This window comes from Miniopterus natalensis, chromosome 12 (assembly GCF_054644295.1).
Source record: "Miniopterus natalensis isolate mMinNat1 chromosome 12, mMinNat1.hap1, whole genome shotgun sequence".
NCBI lineage: Eukaryota > Metazoa > Chordata > Mammalia > Chiroptera > Miniopteridae > Miniopterus > Miniopterus natalensis.
The window spans coordinates 71,036,673-71,054,345 of NC_142092.1; the positions used below are offsets into that span (position 1 = coordinate 71,036,673).

The window sequence follows — 17,673 nt, forward strand, 5'->3', positions numbered from 1 at the left end:
TCTCCCTTTGTGCTTCCGAGCGTGTAAACTCCGTTTGAATCACAGCTAATGAACAGGTCATCTTGTATTTCCTAAATAAAACAGGCCGCCTTTCAGGGGACCCGCCGCTGTGCATTAAAGAGCTGTCAGCTCCGGTAGGATCTCCCTGAACCCTGCTCCGCAGAAGCACACCTTGTCACTCAGAGCCGAGCCGGTGGTACTGAAATATCTCCGTCTGCGTAAATAATGAGTCAGGTTGCCTGAGAACATCCCCCCCCATCCTTCCCCTACTCCCCAAGCAACGCATGCAAATGGCAGACTTCTGGGGTGAGAGTCTCCACGCTTCCCATTCAAACAAAGGCAGGAGGTGCCACCGCCCCTGGTGCTGGGTGTGCCGGAGGCAGAGGGGGTCGTGGGAGGGGTTAGGGGCAAGGAGAGAAGGGTGACAGGGACGAAAACAGTGGTCTTCGCGAGCTTCAAATCAAGGAGGCTGGACTGTCACTCAACAGCTATTTTTGGGGAACACACGCAGGTGGTATCGGGAAGTGTCATATACGGGAGCGAGTTGCTGAAGAATGGCCCAGACCCCAGGAGGTGTTTGCGTGAAACGGGGCAGCCCACGCAGCCTGCGGGCCCCAGGCCTGGTCCAAGGACCCTCCACCACCTACCACGGGTAGGGCCTTAGTCCCCTCACCTCTCCGAGACTCAGGTTCCCTGGCCCTCAAATGGCAAGAATGACAACAGCCTCACAGGGTGGTAGCAAATGAGATAAATGCAAAGGTTCTTTGTAAACCCTTGAGCGTAATCTAGATGCTAATTATTATTGTCAGTAGCTGGTCAATGGAAATCCAGGCATGGGCTCTGGCATCAGCCCAGCTTTTATTATATTGTGTTATGTTATGTTATGTTATGTTATGTTATGTTATGTTATGTTATGTTATGTTATGTTATGTTGTTATGTTATATTATATTATTATATTGTATTGTATTATGTTATATTATTAACTTTTAATTGCTATAGCATTAAAGCCTCTAACTCTACATGTAGACTGGTGGAAGGGTTGTGACCAATGACTTAAAAGTTGTTTTCCCTTCTGAATGTTCCCTGCCTAAAAGTCACTCTGCATGTGTCTTCATGCCGTGACAGAAGAGGCGGGGCACACATTTTTTCTTAAAGCAAGAGTGGGACATGCTCGTTTAATTGACTTGGGTCAACTAACCAACACAACTTTATCTGACCCCACTTTTTAGTAAGTTGAATGGTGGCCCCCAAAAAAGATATGTCCCCAGAACCTATGAATGGGGATCTCATTTGGAAAATGGTCTTTGTGGATGTAATTAAGTTAAAGGATCTGAGATCATCTCAGATTATCTCTAGGTGGGCCCTAAATCCAAAGATAAGTGTCCTTAACAGAAAGAATCGGAGAACTCGGACCGTGTCACCACCGAGGCAGACTGGAGTGATTCTGTCGAAAGCCAAGGAACATCTGGAGCCCCAGACGCTGGAAGATGCAAGGACGGGCTCCCAAGGATGCCCAAGGCAGGGCCTTGGTTTCAGCCTTCTGGTCTCCAGAGCGAGCCTATGCCTGGGGTTTCAAGCCATCTAGTTGTGGTCGTTGGTTATGGCAGCCACAGGAAACGAATGTGCCTCCAAATCCATAACCAGACTTTCCTCTCTGCCTGGATTCTCCCTGGGAATGGGCATCTGCTGCTGACGGATGGTGAGCCCTCCCTTCCTTCCTCCCTCCCTTCCTTCCTTCCTTGTCTAGTGGACAGTGTGCCGATGAAGTCATTAGCTGAAATCACTAAGCATTTAAGGGGTTGAAATGACGGCAGAGGGCCCTGGGGTGCCCTCCAGATACTGCCGTGTCAGGTCTCGCTGGCTCCATTAAATACCATATCAATTGAATTCTTGCCATCATGGTCAAACCAAATGTCGATAGGATCAAAGTTAGGGCTGTTTGAGCTCAGTGACCTTGTCTCACCAAATACCACTTGGTGCCTGGCCACCCATCCCGGGGGGCCGAGGCTCTCATGAGTGAACTGGCCTCTTTCATTTTTATCTGGTTCAAAGTGAACCCAAGCCAACCCCTCTTCCTAGAAGATTGTCATCACTGACAACAGTTTCAGATCACTGAAGACACGCTCACACCGTGCAGCGAGGTGATGGATTAAGAAAGGGGCTTCTGGCAAATTTCTGAAAAATCTCTCTCTCTCTCTCTCTCTCTCTCTCTCTCTCTCTCTCTCTCTCTCTCTCTCTCTCTCTCACTCTCAGAACCCAAAATGGAAGTTGCAGCATTAAGTAAATAAATAAAGTAAGTGGGCCATCTCGCGGTGACACTTTCATTAGCCCGCTCTCTTTCTGTCTCATTAGCCTCCTCGGGGAGAGGAAGGATTGTTTTAATTAGCAGGGTTTGAAGTCGGCTCAGGTTGCCTCCACTCCTGCTGTTCCCAGGATTACCCTGTCGGCTCACGAATGCAATACAAATCATTAGAGCCCACACCACCACCTCGGAAGGCGACGGGGAAAGGGGACCCGCCCCAGGCCGTGTTAAGTGTCTTGGAACAATGTTCTTTCTCTACGCAGTCGGGTATGATGCCAGAGCTTTACTGGGCTCCATCAAACGGTTCGATATCCCCTCTCAGAAAAGCTCTCTCTACATGGGGTCCGGCCATGTGCTCCCTTTTCCCCTTGGCACCTGGGCTGCCCAAGCAGCAAGAGCATCGACGGGATTGCACCTCCCAAGTCCCCGTTTGGATTTACTTGTTAAATGCTCAAACCAAAAGGCTGACCAGAAAATGGCCTAAGCCCCCAGCAGCTTCCTACGTGGAGCTCTGAGGCCCCTGGGGCTGGAAAACACATGCTGTTGATACAAATTGTTTTCCAATGACACAGAGTACTCCACAGACATAGTTTACTTCCCTGTGAGGCCAGATGGCCGGTTCGCGAGTATCACCCACCTGTGCACACAGCTGTGTCTTCCTTCTGGAGAACACACACCATGTCTTTAAATCTTAAAATAAGAGTGTCTTAACCTTGACCTGGAAAGTAGATCTGGATGTTCCTGGAAATGCCCAGGTGACTTATTGACTAGGAAACAGTCTCCCAGTGCCTACAGCTCTTGGTATAAAGTAGGTGCTCAATAAATGTTTGTTGACTGGATGGATGGATGGATGGATGGATGGATGGATGGTAGATAGATGGCGGATGGTGGATGGATAGACGGATGAATGGATGGTGGATGGATGGGTGGATGGATGGATGGAAGGAGGGATGGATGGATGGATGGATGGATGGATGGATGGATGGATGGATGGAAGGAAGAATGGATGGATGATGGATGGATGGTAGATGGTGGATGATAGGTGAATGGATGGATGATGGATGGGTGGGTGGATGGAAAGAGGGATGGATGGATGATGGATGGATGGATGGATAGATGGATGGAAGGAAGGATGGATGGATGATGGATGGATGGCGGATGGTGGATGATAGGTGAATGGATGGATGATGGATGGAGGGATGGATGGATGGATGGATGGATGGATGGATGGATGGATGGATGGAAGGATGGAAGGATGGTGGATGGGTGGAAGAAGGGATGGATGGATGGATGGATGGATGGATGGATGGATGGAAGGAAGGATGGATAAATAGCTCTGTGAGAGAGAAAAAGAAGTATGGTGTAAAGTCTGCCCTCAGGGGTATCTTACAGATGGTTAGTGAAGCGAGTTGGTTATGCTTAAGGGTTACATACCAATAACAAGTACCATATAGAGACAGGCCCAAACACGACTGTTTACCCATGAGTGGTCTGCAGCACACTGGAGAGGACCCCAGAGCTCTAAATGCCACATCCGCAGCCCCCATCAAGACAGTGGCTTCAAGTTCAACATGACAGATGCCACTCTAGGGATTACCTTGTTGTCCTTACCATAACTTGTGGACCAGGGACCAGGCCCCAAGCCCAAAGCGGTCACATGTTGAAGCCCTAACCCCAAGGACCTCAGAATGTGACCTTATTTGGCCACAGGGTCATTGCAAAGGTAATTTGTTAAGATGAGGTCATAATGGAGTAGCGTGGGCCCACAGTCCAACATGACTGAAGTCCTCATAAAAGGGGAAGTTCAGATGTAGATGCACATGTATGGAGAAGGCCAGGGAAATATGGAGGCAGATCCTGCCTCACAGCCCTGGGAGGAGCCAGCCCTGCTGACGCCTTGATCTCGGGCCAGGCTATGGTCGTTTGCCAACAGGGCAGGGGGCAAACTCGCTAGACCTGAGAATGAGCCGAGGAGTCCTAATGTAGCAGGTGGGATTCAGGTGGGCGCCACAAGGAGAGCTGATGGGCAGAGGAGACGGTGGGCAGGAGACGGTGGGCAGAGGAGACCGTGGGCAGAAGAGACGGTGGGCAGGAGAAGGTGGGCAGAGGAGATGGTGGGCAGAGGAGACCGTGGGCAGAAGGGCAGAGCGATCACGTTGGGAAGGGAGCAGCAATCAAGTGGAAGGCGCATGTTATCTCAGAGGAGAAAATGTCTTGCACCCACGAAAAAATCAGCCTGGTGCTCGGGGGAAGCCAGGCCTGAGCGGCCCAAATCCAGTCAAGGCTGGCCCATGTGTCTTCCCGTGTATTGTCCCCAGCCTGGAACCAACTCGGCAGCGGGCTGCGCGCATTGATGAATTCATTATCTCATTAGCAGCGCCTTCCCTACGTTTAGATGAACAGCCGTGTAATGATCACCTTGCCTGATGTAGATGGCGTCGTTTTAAGAAATTATGGCTTAAAGCCATCGTCTCTCTCCCCTTCCCTCGGCCCTCCCTGCGTTATTCCTCAGGAAAAAAACCAATTAATAGCAGCTACACGGCTGTAGTGCAGCCTGCTGTACAATGTAGCGACGCCTAATGGAGTTTTAATTTCCCCACGGTGAGTCAATATTTGCTTTAAGAAAGAAAAATGTCACCGTAAACCACTGCCCCATGTGAATTTGGTGGCGCAGAGGGCGAGAGGGGCTCCTTCTCCAGGTGAACGGGCGGAACGCGGGCAAGGGGGCGGGGGGGGGGGCTCCCTCTTCGCAAATACGGCTGCTTGTGGCTTTCGCGGCTCCTTTAGACCATGGTGGTTATTAAATATTTTGCGTTGCAAATGCAGATAACTGTCAGAGACTCACCCACAGTTTAAAGGGTCTGAAGCAAAGTCATTATAATAAAGGAGAGGAACAATTTATTCCAGCCTATTAATAACTTGGAGGGTGCAGGGAGGGAGGGGAATACAGCATCAGGCATTCGCATTCGAATCCTACTTTTTAAACAATGTATATGAGACTTTGGCATGTGGAAGCCGAATCCTACTTTTTAAACAATGTCTATTAGGCTTTGCAGGATCGCGTGAGGAAATCGAGCTCTGCAGCCCCACCCCCTCTCCCATAAGAAGTCTGTCCAAAGATGATGTTGCTCGTTCTGTTGAAAGATAGTTTCATTTCCTTGCTCAAAACCGGTATGAAAAATTTGCCTTGCCAAATGAACATTGTATACTGAACTTGTCAAATCCCTTCTCCTGACACAAATAAAAGATAACATTGGGTGGCGGCATGTAAAACAGCTCCGACAAGGTAGCAAAGGGAGACAAAGAAATCCACGGATTTTGATTCCCTCCGTTTCCGAGGCGGGGCCGGGGGGCCGGTGGGTACCAGCTCGCACGTGCTACAGGTACCGATCGAACAAGTCACTTTCATGTCGCTGTTCAATGGTATAATGACCCTGTTTCCAATTAGCCAGAACATGACAAAATCTCAACTTTTATGGCGGCAAAAGCTGCCAGGAAGGAGGCCGCCTGAGTGACAAGGCCCTTTATTCAAAAGTTTACGGGGGCACCGTGTGGCTTTAATTACTCGTCCTGACGCAGTGGGAAATTATTCCTAGCGTGTTTAAAAATAAATAAGGTGAATGATCACCCTTTCATTAGATCTGCACTCCTGTCGTATAAGTGACTTTTTTTTTTCCTATTAAAATTGTTGATTGAAGGCCGTTTGCTGTTTATCAGTTCAAAATTACATTTCCGCTCTCTTAGGGGCTGCCGTCGTTAAAAATCACACCCGGCGCCTAGTTAGGAACAAGAAAAGACTCCTAAAACCGCAATTTCAGGGGGAGAAAAACACAAGCAAGGAGCCCAGATTGCACCTTCCTGTCCCCAAAGGGCTCGCGCTCCTTTGTTCTGCTAAGAAAAATTAACCTCAATCTCAGCTCCAGGTCCCCAGGTTGATTATCATAGTCATTTAAATACTGTAATCTCATTTTCAGCATTGGGATAAGGAGGGGGGGCACTGGTGGGGGGCACGGGAGCGAGGCTGGAGAGAGAAAGTGAGGGGGAGGAGAGGAGAAAACAGAATAAATTATCTGACAAAGGGAAGCCGGCCTTTCTGCTCACAGAGCCTATTTCGGATCCTTCCACTTGATTGGAAAAGTTGATGAAGTTTAAATGAAGCAGAATTAGAACCTCAGGCCGCCGAGTATTGACGGGGGATACGCAAGAATGTGCAATTCAATAGCCCTGCTTAGGGCGGAAAGCAGGGAAAGGCCTAAATGGTCTAATCTTCAATCGCATCTCACACCCACACGGACAAGGCGGGGTAATGAGTGAGGCCAGATCAGGCCTGTTGGTTAAAGAAATTAATCCCCGCAGCCGCCAGGAGCCGGCTTTGATGCCTGTCGTGTGGGCCCCTGTCCCAGTCCATCTAAATGCTAACGAACTGCGAGGGTGCGGGGACTGTGCTTTTCATTGCTGCCGCTAATCTGATAACAATTTGCTCTCGCTGATGAGGAGGTGGGGAGGGGTGAAGGGGAGAGGAGGAGGGGACCCCTTCCCTTGAAAGGGTGAGGCCATCCCGGTCAGCTCTGGTGGGAGTTGCGCCCCAGCCGCCCTAGCTCCCTGGCCAGCAGATGCAATCGTCTGGAATCACCCGAACGCCAGGCGCCGCGCGACACCCAGTTGCCACGCTCCTTCTCTACGTCTTGTCTCTTCTTTAAACTTATGTGCAGACTCCGGAAGCTGCCCCAACCTGATGCCTTCTTCATATCAGGCTCTCTCCAGACTTTCCCTCCCAACACACCAAGCTCGGGGCAGCCAGTGTCTCCCCTTGTCTGGCCATTTCTACATCTAAAGTGACCTCCTCTCTCATCCCCGCGTAGCCGAGTCCTGCCCGGCCTTGCAGCGACCACACCGGGGCTTCTCGGGACCACTCCAGGCCACGGGCCATCCCTCGTTCTTGTAACACTCCTGTGTGTCTGAACCACACCCCTGGCCCTATTGTTTCAGCCTTGTGTGGTCCGCTTCTAGGTGTGCGTGTGTGTGTGTGTGTGTGTGTGTGTGATCACGCGTGCACACGTGCGTGTGTGGTGTGGCTCATTTGCCCAACTAGACTGTAGGTTCCATAAGAACAGAAAATGCACCTGAAGTGGACCCTTTAGTTTAGAGGGATGGAGATAAACTGGACTCTTCTTTCCCATCAGGACAAAGGGGTCTCCAGGTGACAGACAGTGTGGCACAACCTGTCAGGACCGTGACAGGCTGTGGCTGCACACAGGCCCCACACTCGGCCATTCAGCCTGTGTGACCTTTGAGTGTGTCACTGAGTCTTTCTGAGCTCAGAACACTGACCCTGCAGAGGTGAGACCATGTCTGGAAAAGTCTGGCACTTGGCAGAGACTCAACAAACAGCGGCCGCTGGTGTCACTAAGTGCTTTCTGACTTGCACGGTGGTTACGCCCTTGGCCTGTGGAGACCTGGCTGGAAGCCTGGCTCCCCCGCATTAGCCCGATGACTGTGGGTGACTTGTGTAGCCTCTATAAGCCTCAGCTTCCCCATCTGTACAATGGGAATGACACTAGTCCTGTCTCCCAGGATTGTTGTAAGGGGAATGGTGACTAAGAAGGGCCAGCGCAGTGCCTGGCACACAGCGGGCTCCACACAGGGCAGCTGCTGTCCGCTGGCACGGGGTGGGAGGATCAGCTGGCCAAATGGGTCCTCAGACAGAGCTTCCTGAAAACCCGGGGTCCAGGCCCCTGCCTCCTCCCACTGCTCCTGGAGAAGTCAGGCCTGGAGCACCCGTCAGGCGACCCTGGGGGCTCCAGCTTGAAAAAGCAGCCACTGCCTGAGGAAGACGGAGCCATCAGGGCCACCAGACAGACGCTTCCCTTTAGAAGGGGAGTGTTTGAAAGACCTGCCTAAACCTCCACCTTTATGCCCACTGGGTGCCTGCAGAGAGAGTGAAGTCTTCAGCGACAGTTCATACAGGGTTGGGAGGCAGCAGGAAGCCCAGTCCTGGCCCCGAGGGACCCCCGGGAAGCATCCCACCAGGTTCCCGCAAACGACTTGGTGACAATTCAGAGCGTGACGGGCTGGGGGCTTGTTTTACTTCCAGTAGTAAACAAATCGCAGCCACTAACCCTAAACCATCACGCATGTCCTGTCCGTTGGCACTGGAACCTGCAGCCTGGCAGGAACCCAGGGGCAGTGAATGGTCCCGGCCAGCAGAGGAGATGCCCTCCTCACGCCACAGCCTCCCCCTTGGGCGTCTGTCCCTGCCGGCCTGCTCTCCCCGGCTGTGCAGGGAGGAAGGCGCTGGCTCTGTGAACCGCTGTTGATGTCTGTGGTCTTTCAGCCTTGTGCTCTCTGCCTTGTTCAGTCCACTTGCTCTGGCCCCTGCAGGTCTCATGGGACCTGGGGGCCTCGCCAGGTGTGGCCTCACTCCCGGCCCAGCTTCCTCTAGGCACTTGCAGGCCCTGAAGTATCACTGCAGCCTCCAAAGTCCCAGGTCCCTCCTTGCCTTGGAGTCACAAAACCTCTTACTTTGTCTGAAACCATCTCCACCCATCACCCACACAAACAGAGACATATGCGAGCTCTACCCCCAGCCCCTCTTAACTGACCATCTTGACTCATCTCAGAAGGTCGGGCTACAGTGTCACATCCTCAGGGCAGCCTCGTGGTTGACGCCTAGACTCGTGGTTGACGCCTCTTAGCACCCTGGCCTCCCTCGCGAGCAGGTCTCTCCAGCAGGTCTCACCTGCAGTAGGAATAGCTGCCGTGCTGTTTGTCTCCACCAGGGCCTGGCCGGCTGCCTGCGGGCTGAACTGAGGCTCTCCTGTGCGCCGAGGGACCCTGGGGCCCAGCACACTGCCTGGCACCTAACAGTCCCTCAATAAACATTTTGCGAAAGGTCGAATGAGCAAATGAAGGGTTCTGGGGTGAGGGGGAGCCATTCAGGGGTGCAGGGCCAAGGCTTAGCGACATCTTGGGGCCTACCCAAGGTTTCAGAGTCAACAAGAGTGCAGGAGCCTGAGGTCCTGAGGCCTGGTCCAGGGGAAGTGTGCAATGCGTGCATAGTGAATGAATGAATGAATGAATGAATGAATGACGCGTAGCCCGGGGAAGAACCGAGGACTCCCAAGCCTGGTGATTCTGTACATTTCCCTCCTCCACCCCACTGAACGTGGCATCCCTTCTTCTGGAAAGCTCTCTCTCCAGATTTACTCTAAGGCTAATGAAGCTTTAGCTGCAGGGTCCTTCCTTACATGTGGCCCTTTCCAAGGCCTTGGACTTAATTTCCAAAATCATTTATAATTGTGTGCTCTGTTTCTTAAAGAAGCATCCCCAAGTTTCATGGTCTTCAGGCCATAGGAAACCTGCATCCAGCTCTGCCCCCACGTCTCCAGCTCCCTGCACACACTCACTGATCTGTGTCAGTTTTCGTCTCACGCCATCTAGTCTGCGACCTTCCCGTGAGCACGCGCCCTGCGCAGACGGCTGTCACCGCATCTGTACCACTTGGCTCTATGTTCTTATGCCGGTTTCTACGAGACTGTAAGCTCTTTGCAGGCAAAGCCTACATCCAGGCTGGTTCCCCGGTATCCTTGGTGTCTAATTCTGTGCCTGGTACACAGTCGGTGCTCACACGGGCCTGTTTACTCCAGCAGTGAGTGAGTGAATGCGTCTCCCGCTACCTCCCTCATATGCTCACGGAATCCCAGAGCTGCCCGGTTTCACTGAAAACACCTCGCCCGCATCAGACGCTGCGCCTTCGCCCGCCAGCCCCTCTCCGGGTGCCCCCCTCTCAGTCTACCCACCGGAGCCAACCTGTCCCACAGCCCGGCCCAGGTGCTCCCCCCCGGCTCCCGTCTTCACGCCTCGCTATTCACACTTGCCTCTCATTCCCTCTCCTTCCACCTGTAATAACTTTTATTATTGGTTTTAATGTGCAAAGTCTGGTTCCCCTTTGACCAGCCCATGAACTCTATGGGAACAAATTCTTAAACCTCTGTGTTCCCACCGGTACCTGGCACATTGTGGGTGTTCGACAAAGATTTGCTCATTGGGCTGATGGGCTCCCTAACAGTCTCCAACACGTGCCACGACCTCTTGGGAGACTGAGGGAAATATGGGTGCAATTCTACATAATGGGGACATTAAGATGGCATTTTAATGTGGCAATGTGGCCAAAAACACTATTGTTCAGTAAAATTGACCAACAGAGCTGCCAGCAGTTTTTCTCCTCTCCCCTGCAATGTCATGGCCATGAGCTGTCCTCTCAGTCGGTTTGGGGAGCCCCCATCTCCGTGGGAGGATGCGGTACCTGGGGCTCCCTCTCTGCTGCGGTGACACAGCCTGGACGCTATGCTGCTGGCTGCGAATGGCCGGCCACCGGGCAGCGAGCGGGTCGCCGTTCACAGATGCCCTGCGTTGAAACCAAAGAGCTTCTCGGTTTCCACTCTCACTCTTCTGGACAAACACAAAAGATTTTGATCTACACAAAGACATTCATCTTGTTCACTTCTGGGCTCATTGGTCTCCCAAATATGTATTGTTTGGTTCATATAAAAGATCAAAAATGGCTCTTTTGGGCCCATTATGTGTTTTCTACAATGCTCTTGGGGGGCCATTCTCCCCGCTGTGGGCTACTCATGTTGACCTTTCTGCTCATTGACCCACATCGGTCAGTTTCTTGACTGAAGTGCCTTGAAATGATTGTGCCCTTACATTAGTGGGTGGAAAAATACAGCTGTTTTCTTTATAAAGAGCATTTATTTGCTTCCCTGAAATGCTGTGCTTAGTGCCACGTCGAGAGTGTCGGGCTACGGGGGGCCCTGGCCACCATGAGTTTAATTTCTGGGGCCCTGGATCAATTCTGTTTTAAGTCTCAGATGAGCTCATGCCAGGGAAAACAAAACGAAACCAAACAAAACCCTTGGAAGGTGGTGGGCCAGGGAAACAAAGCTTGTATATGGCTCAGATTACTCAACAAACCGGCCCTATGCTAATTAGTTTATCCGATGAATTATCCAGCCACGCTCAATGGGTGGATGGCTGGAAACGCTTTTAATTTTTTTAGGCTACAACATGGGGGAGGCTGGAGATAGACGAGCCCCCGACGAAAGCCAGCAGACTTATGGAAGCCATAACTAAGGGGAAGGCGATGGATTAAAGGGGGGGGGAGAGGATTTTAAAATAGACATAAAATGTATGGGCGGGGGGACAGAAGCAAACAGTGGATAGAGAAGCAATGAAATCGAAACCTTCTCATTTCTATCATCTTTGCCTTAGGTTTTCAAGAGCCCCTAGACCATGGGTGAACTAATAATGCATCTGGAGAGCGAAACTGCCCCTCAACTGGTCTAACTCTAGAACAATCTATCATAACGATTCTTTCATAATCTCTCCCATGAGCTAGTGCCCTGTTTCAGTCTCCGTTGCATCCCTGAGAAGTAGGCGAGGTAGGGATTAGCACTTACGCTACACAGAGGAGGAAACTGAGGTTCAGAAATTAAGCCGCTTGCCCGAGAGCCCTCAGGAGAGCTCGAAAGTGGGCTGCGTTCACCCGCCAGGCGGCCCCTCTGCGCCGGGGCACGCGGTGCAAACGTGAGGCGGGTGACAGTTCTTCAACGAGAACACAAGGGGGGAAAGTAGGCGCTCGGGTGGGTGTGTCTCACTATAAATCGATTTTATAAGCTCAGAATTACAGCATTTACTTAAAAGCCAATTGATGAGAATAAGAAGGTTGTTTTGAGCAGAAATGGGAAGGAACAAAGGGACCCCGGCAATGGAAAATAGCAAAACCGCCCGCTTACAAGCGGCCCCCCTGGGCCTGCAGCACCTGCGCCGTCTCACTGAGTCCTCACAACTCTCCCATGGCCGGGTGCCAGCTACTATCACCCCATTTTACAGAGAGGAGACTGAGGCTCAAAAGTAAGTGACCTCAGAGGTGGCACAACAAGGACGCGGCTGAGACAGCCCCCGCGCCTGGGCCTGCCCGCTCCAGAGCCTGCCGTCTGCCCCATCCCGCTGGCCCTTCTCCCTGGGGAGGCGGCTGCGGTTTCCTATCTGCCCGGGCAGCCAACTTATTGCCGTATTTTTTGTGGTTGTATGAAATCGACAGCTTGGGCCTGGAACCGTTGAACAGTCCACATCTGCGCTGACTCGGGAGCTGGAGAGGAGTCGGGGGCAATTCACTGAAGAGCCTTAGAGGGAGCAGCTCGGCTTCTGCACTGGTTGTGGGCCCCCCCCCATCGGTCCTGGAGCACGGGACTGGGCGCAGGAAAGGGAGGGGGCCTTGATTTTAAAAAGAAAAACAGGAGCAAGAGAGACAGTGGCAAAGATAGATATTCCCTCAGAAATGAAACCTACCCGCTGGCCGGCCAGCCAGGGCGGGGCCCTCAGGGTGGGAGCTCGGCTTAACCCCCCTTCCTAGGGGTCCCTTTTCTCCCGTGAGGTTGTAATTGAATGTAAAAGGAGTCGAGCAGTCAGTGGTGTCTTCTCTTCGAAGGATAAAGCTGAGTGTAACATTTTCACATTTTACTCAAACGTGATAAAAATCCCGACCCACGCTGGGCTATTGGTGCCGCTGTGCTTGTCCACCCGCTTCCTTGGCGTGTGTCTCCGGGCGCGTGTGCTCTCCAGCATCAATATTTATTAGTGATGTTAAGCTCTTAGCAGGCATGGTGTAGTTCCTAATTAGGTAGCGCCTCCAGTGTGAACCCACCGGCTCTAAATAAATGCTTCCTCGTGGTGGAAATAAATGCTTCCTCGAGAATGATCCCAGCAGTGGCACGGAGACTCGTAAACTAAACCAGAGTTGGGGTGAAACCTATGAACACTTGGGATCTACAGGGGGTGCGATCATTCGGCCCCAGAGGGATGAGCGTCTTCCAGTCCGCCGCTGATCCGCATCTCCCTCTGCACCCTTTAAGGTCCCGTTCCAGGCCCATGTCTTCATAAAGCCTCCTAGTCCTGCTTAGGGTGCCCTCCCTCAAATCTCAGCCCTTCTGGGTCATGTAACTCATTTGAAACTTGCAGGGGGTGCCCCATGACATTGCTTTTATTATTTGTGTGTTTGTGTGTGTGTGCACACAAAAATAAGAGCTAACACTTCCTGAGAGCTTTCTTTAAGGCAGGTGCTGTGTTAAGCAACATACATATGCACCACATATGTGCATATTTATATATTCAATCTCCCAGCTACATAGTTAACTCCTCGTGGGTAAGGGCTGAGCTCTGAACTTGTTTCTATGCCTCCAAGGAAGCTTGGGATGGTGCTGGGCACTTAGTAAACACTCAATAAATATTTCTTAGCTGTCAACGAATCCCGAGAAATTAGTAGAGCTCACCTTGGAAGCAATGCTGAGCAAAGTGATCTGGGAATCAGACTCATGGGCCAACATTTCGACTGCCTGCTGTAGAGATGCACTCAGTCTGGGTGGCCATTAATTAATCAGTGTAGCGTGGGCCCAAAAGCATGGGGCTGGAAGTCAGGAGACAAGAATCTCATCCCCCTTCTGCGACCATGTCAGAGTGGCACCTTGGATGAGTCTCTTCCCTCTCTGGGTCCTACTGTCCTCGAAAGAGGGAATTGGGTGAGATGTCTGTAAGCCCCCTTCAGGGTGTGATATATGACTCTGTTTCACAAATGCATGCACTCTTATTTGTGACACAAACCCCCACAGATAAACAAAATCATCAATAAATTATGAGAAAATCAGGTGCCCTGATCCTTTGCACTCTCGGAGGGTGCACGCCCGCCTCTCCGGGGCGACAGGAGGCTCAAGGCTGTCAGTCGGGCAAACCGAGCCATCTCTCCGGCTGTACTGACAGGCCATCCGCGGAGCTCCGTGGCAGGGAGACGATTCTGCGTTGAGTCACAGATTTCCGGGGAAATGAGAGTCAAGCAGGGAGAAGCTTGGTTCATTTTCTACTTAATTTTATTCTTCCCAGAGAGTCACATTTGAAGGAAGACCGGCTAACAGCACATAATAATAGAGTAGAAGCTCTTTCTAACGGGAGATATTTACATCTTTTCGGGGCCACAGGAAGCACCTGCTTGATTCGATCGTTCCCGCTGATAACTAGTCGGCTTGGTTTTAAATGAGGCAGAGGGTCTGGAGCATTTGTAGATGAAATGTGGGCTTGGGTGTCTGAGTGTTTCGCTTTCCACTTGGTTGCTGTGGCACCTTGCAGACCTGCTCTGAATGACTGACATGTATTCGTCCTGGAAAACTCCAAGCCTGTGCAGTAGTGGCGCAGGGTGTCCAGGCGGCGTGCATGGGTTTTAAATGAGACACAGGCTGGTCCAGTTCACCGGAGGAAACATCTGAGCCACAGCCCCGGGTATGGGGGAGTAAGTGACTATTTCTAAGGGGCTCGATTCTTCCCATACAGACGCAACCTTCAGGTTCAGACTCAGCCAGAACCAAAATACACTCAAAGCCGGACATGCCCCGGTGGAGAAACCTACCACAGCCAAGCCGCGAAAGAAACTTAGGTAACCGATTATTTTAAAAAATATTTTCAAAAGGCTCCACTATCTTGAATACTTTCAACCTTCTTCTTTTCTTGAAAGCTGAAAACCCCAAAGATTTTTATAATTTTAAAATGTTTTTAAGTATAGGAAGCTGTTGAGAGTGGTAAAAATAATACTGAGCTGGCAGTGGGGACATAGCTCCTAACCCAAGCTCGGCTCCCCCAGATCGTGAGCAAAGAGCCACCACAGATGGCCTCAGGGTGCCCAAAGGCGGGTCGGGAAAGGTACCAGTCGAGGTCCCCCCTCCCTCTCAGTGTCTCTGCTGCTTGTATTTAGGCCAGCGTTGGTAGAAAGTCCTGTGGCGGCGGTTAGTATTGAAATTGGACATAAGTAACTGGGGCAGAAGGTAGCTGCGGCCCAGCAAGAACTGGGGGGAGGGAAGGAGGAGAGGCCCCCTGGCCCCCGGCTGCCCTGACGGGGAGGAGCCGGGTGCAGTCACAGAGAGCGCCTGGGCCCAGAACGCAGCCACCTCGGGCCAGGGCAGTCCCGCCCTGCGGCTCATGCCCTGAAGACAACCCCCTCGTCAGCAGTCAGACGTCTGCACTTTCTCCAAACCTAAGCTCGGGGCACAGAGCAGCGGTTGGATTTGTCCTGGAAGCTGTTCATCTAGTGCCATCCAGAGGCCACATGTCCTTGAAATGGAGCTGGGGAAGCAAAAGCGGAAAAAGGAAGGGAACTTGACTTCTATGCCTATTATATTATCTGTGTACAGTGTTCATGTACACATGTATGTACATATGTGCACACACATGGAAATGTATGTGTGTCTCTAATGTGTGTGTGCGTACACTTACATGTGTGTAAGTCCCTGTGTATAGCTTGGGGTGGGCACCACACGCCACCAATTCACCATGCTGAGCAGTAACTGCAAAATGCCATTCGGGTCACATTCAGTAAGGAATTGCCCGCAGTGACTTGGGGGGGGCGGGGGCAATGACCTAACGCTAGAGCAGCAGGTCAGAGGTGGGGGACTCGGTTCTCCCCCTGACCCCAGGACGGTGAACCCCACCTCTCTGGCTCATCTGTCCACTGAGAATGGCCCTTCTCACCTAGAAATAAGCGAAGGGCCTTGCTCTCCTTGGGGGCGGGGGTGTCATAAGAAAGGGGGGGGCGAGAAGGCTTCTAGTGCGACAAGCCCGGGGCAGCGCGCGGGGGAGGCGCGGGAGGCCCGTGTGTTCACAGGAACAGCGAACGCAGCTCATTCCAGCGCGATGTTAACGAAGCTCAGGTTCCCTGCACCCCCAAAGCAAGACCGCCAACAAAAACCTCTAGGCGCCCATCCGCCGCCGGGGTGCACCCGCCGAGTCCCGGCTGAGCCGGGGTTACCGCTCCGCCTCCCGCCTCCCGCGTCCGCGGACTGCGCGCATTTTTAAAGGCGCACTGCCCCCCAGTGGCGCGAGACAAACGTGCCGCGTGGCCCGCCCCCCAACAGCCAACCCCCAATTTGATTTTGCCTGGGGCCCCGGGAAAGCGTCGGGCGTCGGGGGGGTGGAGGGGGGGTCACCAGTCCGAAACCAGACTGAACGCGGGAGCGCGCGAGGAGAGGCGCCGCGATCCGGTTAGAAACCTGGGGCCCCTCGCTGAGCCCGCGGGGCCTCCCGGGGCCCGGGTTCGCGCTTTTTTTCTCGGCGCTGCACCTCTGGATGGGGCTCGACCGAGCGGAAATTGGCGTGGGAAGGGTGCTGCGAGGGGACACAGGGCGCGCAGGGAAGGGGAGGCGGCGGCCCGCACCCCGGGAGCGCTGGCAGGAGGCGCGTGAGGGCGCATCTGGGTGCGTGCGACCCGTCGCCCCGTGGGCTCAGCTGCAGGCTCCCGGGTAAGTGGCAGCGGTGGGCGCCGCAGGCCCACAGGAGTCGGGGGCTGTGCCAGGGGTCCCGCAGGCCCACAGGAGTCGGGGGCTGTGCCAGGGGTCCCGCGGGCCCACAGGAGTCGGGGGCTGTGCCAGGGGTCCCGCGGGCCCGCCCGAGTCGGTCTTCCCGGTCGCTCCCTTTAATTGGTGCGGTCATCAGCCCACTGTGAGGACGGGGAAGCTGGGGCTCAGACAGGTGCCACCTGCCCGTGACCGCCAGGGGGTGCAGGTCTCTCTGGACCGGAGCTGGAGCTTTCCGCGCGGCGCAGAGACCCGGGCGGCGGGGCAGAGACCCGGGCGGCGGGGCCAGGGCCGGACGCGCGGCCCCCCGGCCGAGCCCGGGCTCAGAGGCGGGGCGCCCGAGCTCGAAAGGGCGGCGGCGTGCGGCCTCTCACCTTGACGATGAGCGGGTTCTGAAACATGGAATCCCGCACGACCCCCAGCCTCTCGTTCTCCATGCCGGGCCGGATGTCGGCCACCGCCAGGGGCCGCCGCGGGGGCGGGCAGATCTGGCTGACCGTGCGGCGCACCGGCGGCTTCTTCCTGCGCGGGGCGTCCTGGCAGGAGCTCTCGGCCTCCGGCATCCTGGCGGTCGCGGGGAGTCGACCCGGGGGCTGGATCCGGCGCCCTCGGCAGCTTGGGGACCCGCGCGGAGCTCGGAGGAGCCCACCGCTCGGACCCTACCACTCGGACCCAGGGGTGGGCACCGGACGCCGGGCTCCCTCCGGAGCGGGGTGCGCCAACCTCTGCAACTCCCTCCCCTCGTTTCAAGGAGACCTAACAGCGCCTACGAGCCCCCTCTGGCTCCTCGGAGCTGCTTCTGGGCGCCGTGCTGCAGTTCGGGGAAGGAGAGGCGGCCGAGACCCCCCTGAAGGAAGAATGGAACGGCCTGTCCCCATGGCGACGGGACGCCAACGGTTCCACGCGGGCTTCGTTTCTTCTAGGAAACTCTTGGCGGCCACCTAAGTGGACGTGTTCAGAGTTTTCTTAAATAGACG

General features: G+C 53.7%; 1 protein-coding gene across 1 annotated transcript in view; it reads right to left on the reverse strand.

The window, feature by feature from the left end:
* Positions 1-17,259, reverse strand: part of CFAP77 (cilia and flagella associated protein 77) — a 92,739-nt gene extending 75,480 nt beyond the window's left edge. The window contains exon 1 of the mRNA XM_016196678.2: positions 17,071-17,259. Within this exon, the coding sequence (XP_016052164.1) occupies positions 17,071-17,259 (189 nt within the window). The remainder of the gene's footprint in view (positions 1-17,070) is intronic.
* Between the last annotated feature and the right edge of the window lie 414 nt (positions 17,260-17,673).